This window comes from Apis dorsata, unplaced genomic scaffold (assembly GCF_000469605.1).
Source record: "Apis dorsata unplaced genomic scaffold, Apis dorsata 1.3 scaffold_631, whole genome shotgun sequence".
NCBI classification, from domain to species: Eukaryota; Metazoa; Arthropoda; class Insecta; order Hymenoptera; family Apidae; genus Apis; species Apis dorsata.
Genome location: NW_006263826.1, coordinates 1,124,608 through 1,128,625, shown reverse-complemented (window position 1 = coordinate 1,128,625; position 4,018 = coordinate 1,124,608). Strand labels below are relative to the sequence as shown.

The 4,018-nt window shown below is 24.9% G+C and overlaps 1 protein-coding gene and 1 long non-coding RNA gene across 4 annotated transcripts in view; both read left to right on the top strand.

The window, feature by feature from the left end:
• Nucleotides 1-3,595, top strand: part of LOC102674661 — an 18,217-nt gene extending 14,622 nt beyond the window's left edge. The window contains exons 2-3 of the long non-coding RNA XR_422594.2: nt 1,556-1,559; nt 3,296-3,595. This is a non-coding gene — a long non-coding RNA (uncharacterized LOC102674661). The remainder of the gene's footprint in view (nt 1-1,555; nt 1,560-3,295) is intronic.
• Nucleotides 2,151-3,215, top strand: LOC102674275 (glutaredoxin-related protein 5, mitochondrial). Of its 3 annotated transcripts, XM_006621600.2 has the most exons (4): nt 2,151-2,301; nt 2,377-2,455; nt 2,693-2,834; nt 2,941-3,215. In XM_006621600.2, the coding sequence occupies exons 2-4, from the start codon at nt 2,384-2,386 to the stop codon at nt 3,126-3,128; spliced, it is 402 nt and encodes a 133-aa protein (XP_006621663.1). In that variant the 5' UTR covers nt 2,151-2,301; nt 2,377-2,383; the 3' UTR covers nt 3,129-3,215. The 3 variants fall into 3 exon arrangements, with proteins under 3 accessions (XP_006621663.1, XP_006621662.1, XP_006621664.1); XM_006621599.2 differs by having other exon boundaries at nt 2,238-2,455; XM_006621601.2 differs by having other exon boundaries at nt 2,298-2,455; nt 2,593-2,834.
• Nucleotides 3,596-4,018: the final 423 nt, after the last annotated feature.

Sequence of the window (4,018 nt, the reverse complement as noted above, 5' to 3'; positions counted from 1 at the left end):
AAAAAAAAAAAAAAAAAAAAAAAGAAATATCTATTATATTAAATGAAAAATTATGTTTCTATAGATTAAATGAACATGAAAATTCTACTTTTTTTAAATTTTGTTTATTTAATTTGTAAGTAATTATGTATAATGTTTTAAAATAATATAATTACATGAACGATTAAATCAGTATTAATATTCAGTGATGGTAATTGTGAAAACTCATTGTATTTCTTTAACTTTTTTAATTTTTATGGAATAAATAAAATTAACCGTTAAATATTTCAAAACGTTTAAATCCCGGTGACTCAATCCACGACTAACGGTGAAAACAATTTCATGCGATTTCGTGAGATTCACTTGAAAACGAATATTTTTTAACATTTTTACCTGTTGCTATTTTTGTGCTTCCATCCCCGACCTATCGCAAGGACTTCATCCGTGAAGCTGTATATACATTATCCCGTCCACCGTCGAACTTTAAAATCCTTGTAGGCGTTCTCACGTTGGTGTATGCTCAGGGCACAGTTTCCATGGCGATCAGCCACGGTGACCATGATTTCGATCTGACGTCATTGTTGTAAAGGACAACCACGTGCTGCAGACGTGCTATCGGTTAACGAGTTTTTCCTGTAACGATTTTTCACCGTTACGTCACGGGAAAATACAGTTGCGTAGGTTACACAAATGACGTTATTCAAATGAAAAAATTGCTTCATATAATTTTTTAATAACAATTGTGCAACACAAAAAAAACAATATTAATATAAATAATAAAAATGATATGAATTTAGTAAAGATAAATAAAGAATAAGTAGGTATTTAAATAATAGCGTTAATTTTGTTAAATATATATTATAAATAATATATAATATTATATAATATAATAAATATATTATAAATAGATTTAAAAAAATAATGCACTATGACTTGAAATAACGTAGAATGTAAATTAAAATATTAAATTATTTTTAATTTTCAATTTCATTGCTTCGCTTGAAAAAATATATATTTTGTGGAAATTATTTTTGAAAATATTGATATTTTTTACATCAATAAGTCATTCTAAGAGAAAGTTTGAAGGTTGACGACTTGACGAACAAATATTGCGTTGTGACATTATTATGTCGCAATAAATGACGACACTTTGACCGTCTTGAAAAGAAACAACTTTAAATTTTGTCGCAAATTTTTTGACGATGATTTTCTAAAAATTTATATATTTTTTAAAGATTTATTCGGTGCAATTTCAATTGTATCGATAGCGTATCGAAGAGATAAGATAATTTTCGATATTTATGAATATTCACGTAACTGCATCATATGAAAAAATTGAAAAATAAAATTGATAAAAAATTTTTTTACAATAAAATAGAATAAAATCATTTTGTTTGATTATCACGATTCTTTTCACATTTGTAAATATTTGAAAACAATATATGAAATTTATTCTTGAAGTTAATACGATGAACATTTTCCTTTGTTATCGTTCCGAATGTCATTCAGTCATACGTGATTCATTGAGATGACGTTTAATATTTACCGAGAGAAGAATATTTAATGATCTGAAAAGTATCGTAGTCAGAATTCCTTGTGTTATAAGCGTGGACTCGGAAGTAGGCCATGAACGTAGATCGAATTTGAAGTGGCTATGGTGAAACGGGATTATATGATGATATTTTTTTATGAAACCGTTGAAATATTAGTATTTTTAAAAATTATCATTGAATTTTTTTCATCTTTCATAAACATTACGGAAAAAAAATTAATTTTATGTTGTAATAAAATAATATATTAAATAAATTTAATTAATATTATAGAATTTGTTTAAATTAAATTATAATATTATTTATTAATGAATATAAAATAATTTTAGTGTATTTAAAGAATTAAGGGTTTATATAATTTAATATATTGTTAATTTACATAATAACATAATTAAATAGCTACATACATATGTATACATATGTGCATGCGAATTTTTTATAAGAATTTAATTTATATAATATTAAAAATGGCAAAAAATTTAGGAAATGATGACATCTAGCGGATATGAACAATTATTAAAAAAAACGCGATAATCGCATCGATCACAAAGCTACCTAACTTATCTTTAAAACAATGTAAATTAATTACTCTATAATTATATGAAATTGATAGTTATATAATTAGTCCTAAATATTATAAATATCTTTATTAATTAAAATAATTATCTTATTTTTCAATATGTTTTTTCGATTTGTCTATAGAGGGTGATACTAGTTCTTATAAGTAGAAAGGGAAAACTAATATGGCGTAATCCATTAATCTGTTGACCGGGTAACCTGTCGTGTTTTTTTATAAAAAAATTCAAAAAATTAAAAGTTTTGATTATTAAATTTTAAATAATTATAGGCAAGAAATGATGTCTTTTAGGAGTTTTATTGTTAGAAGTTTTTCAACGAGTTCTAATAAAATCGCTAACCTCGTTAAGGTACATATATGTATATTTTGATAACTTTTCTTTTAAATAAATGAAATTCATTATAATTTTATCATTTATTTATCTTTTATTCGTATATTATCTTCGTAATTTATCTGTGTTAAATTATACAATATAAATATTCTTAGAAATGGTATATCGAAAGTGCTGTTATCAGAAACACATATGATGTTGGTGATTCCACAAAGTGTTGAATGATTATAAATGAATGTCAACTATGATTTACAGAAAAACAAAGTTGTTGTGTTCATGAAAGGTGTTCCAGACAGCCCTAAATGTGGCTTTAGCAATGCTGTTGTACAAATATTGAGAATGCATAATGTTAAGTATGATGCTCATAACGTTCTTGAAGATGAACAACTCAGACAAGGTTAATAATCTTTAAAGTGCAAGTTACTGTATTTTTTAGAACTAAACTTTGAACATAATTTAATTAAATTTCTCTAATAAATGACTATTTATATATTTTTGTTTAGGTATTAAGGATTTTTCCAACTGGCCCACAATACCTCAAGTGTTTATAAATGGAGAATTCGTAGGTGGATGTGATATACTTTTAGAAATGCACAGAAATGGTGAGCTGATAGCTGAATTAAAGAAAGCAGGTATAACAAGTGCACTTTTAGAAGAAGATGAATCTCCAGAGAAGAAAACCAAAGATTGAGAATGCTTGATAATTTAGTGTTTATGTAATTTGTAAATAAAATATCGTTTATTCAAGAATAATTATTAAATTTTGTTATAATAAAAATTTTGTTGATTTATATACATTCATATAAATAAATAAAATTTATTTATTTCAAGAAAATATGGCAAAAGTTATGTCAAAAGATATTCAAATTATGATATCTCGCTGTTATAAAAATTGCTATTAGTTCTTACATGCCTTCTTTATATCGAAAGAAACAGCAATATACATATTTAAGAGTAAAAAGTGGATCAAGGTTACTCGTATATCGCAGCGCAGGAGCTTCCGTTTTGCGTGCATGTACATGCGTGACTATTTATTCTTCCGCATTGCGTTTCGTATTAATGTATATAAAATCTAATAAATCTTTAATATAAAAGATTTTTACAAAATTTTTATGAAAAGGAAAAACTATTATTTCAACATCTTTTATGTATCCTAAATTCTTTTTATATAATTTTAATTTTAATATATATAATTTCTCTTTATACATAATCTAATTACAATTTTATCAAGTTTTTCATCGTCTATATTCTTCAAATACGCAAGACTGCAAATTTATTATAATTTTCATTGTTCCTAAATACATGTATTTTATTTTATTTTTAACGTTATTATTTAATTTTTTTCTCTTCGATATATCAACTAGGATAAAATACTATAATAAAATACTAGAACAAATCAATGTTTTCGTGTATCGATGTTAAACGATAATAAATCAATCGTGAACTTTTTCGTTAACTTTACTTATGTTGCGTAGTAAAGCGTATATAAAAGTACATTTGGCCATCGGCCAATCGAATCTTCGAGAGTANTTTCATCCATACATAAGTGGCAAAAAATTGCGTAATTAATTTCATACAACT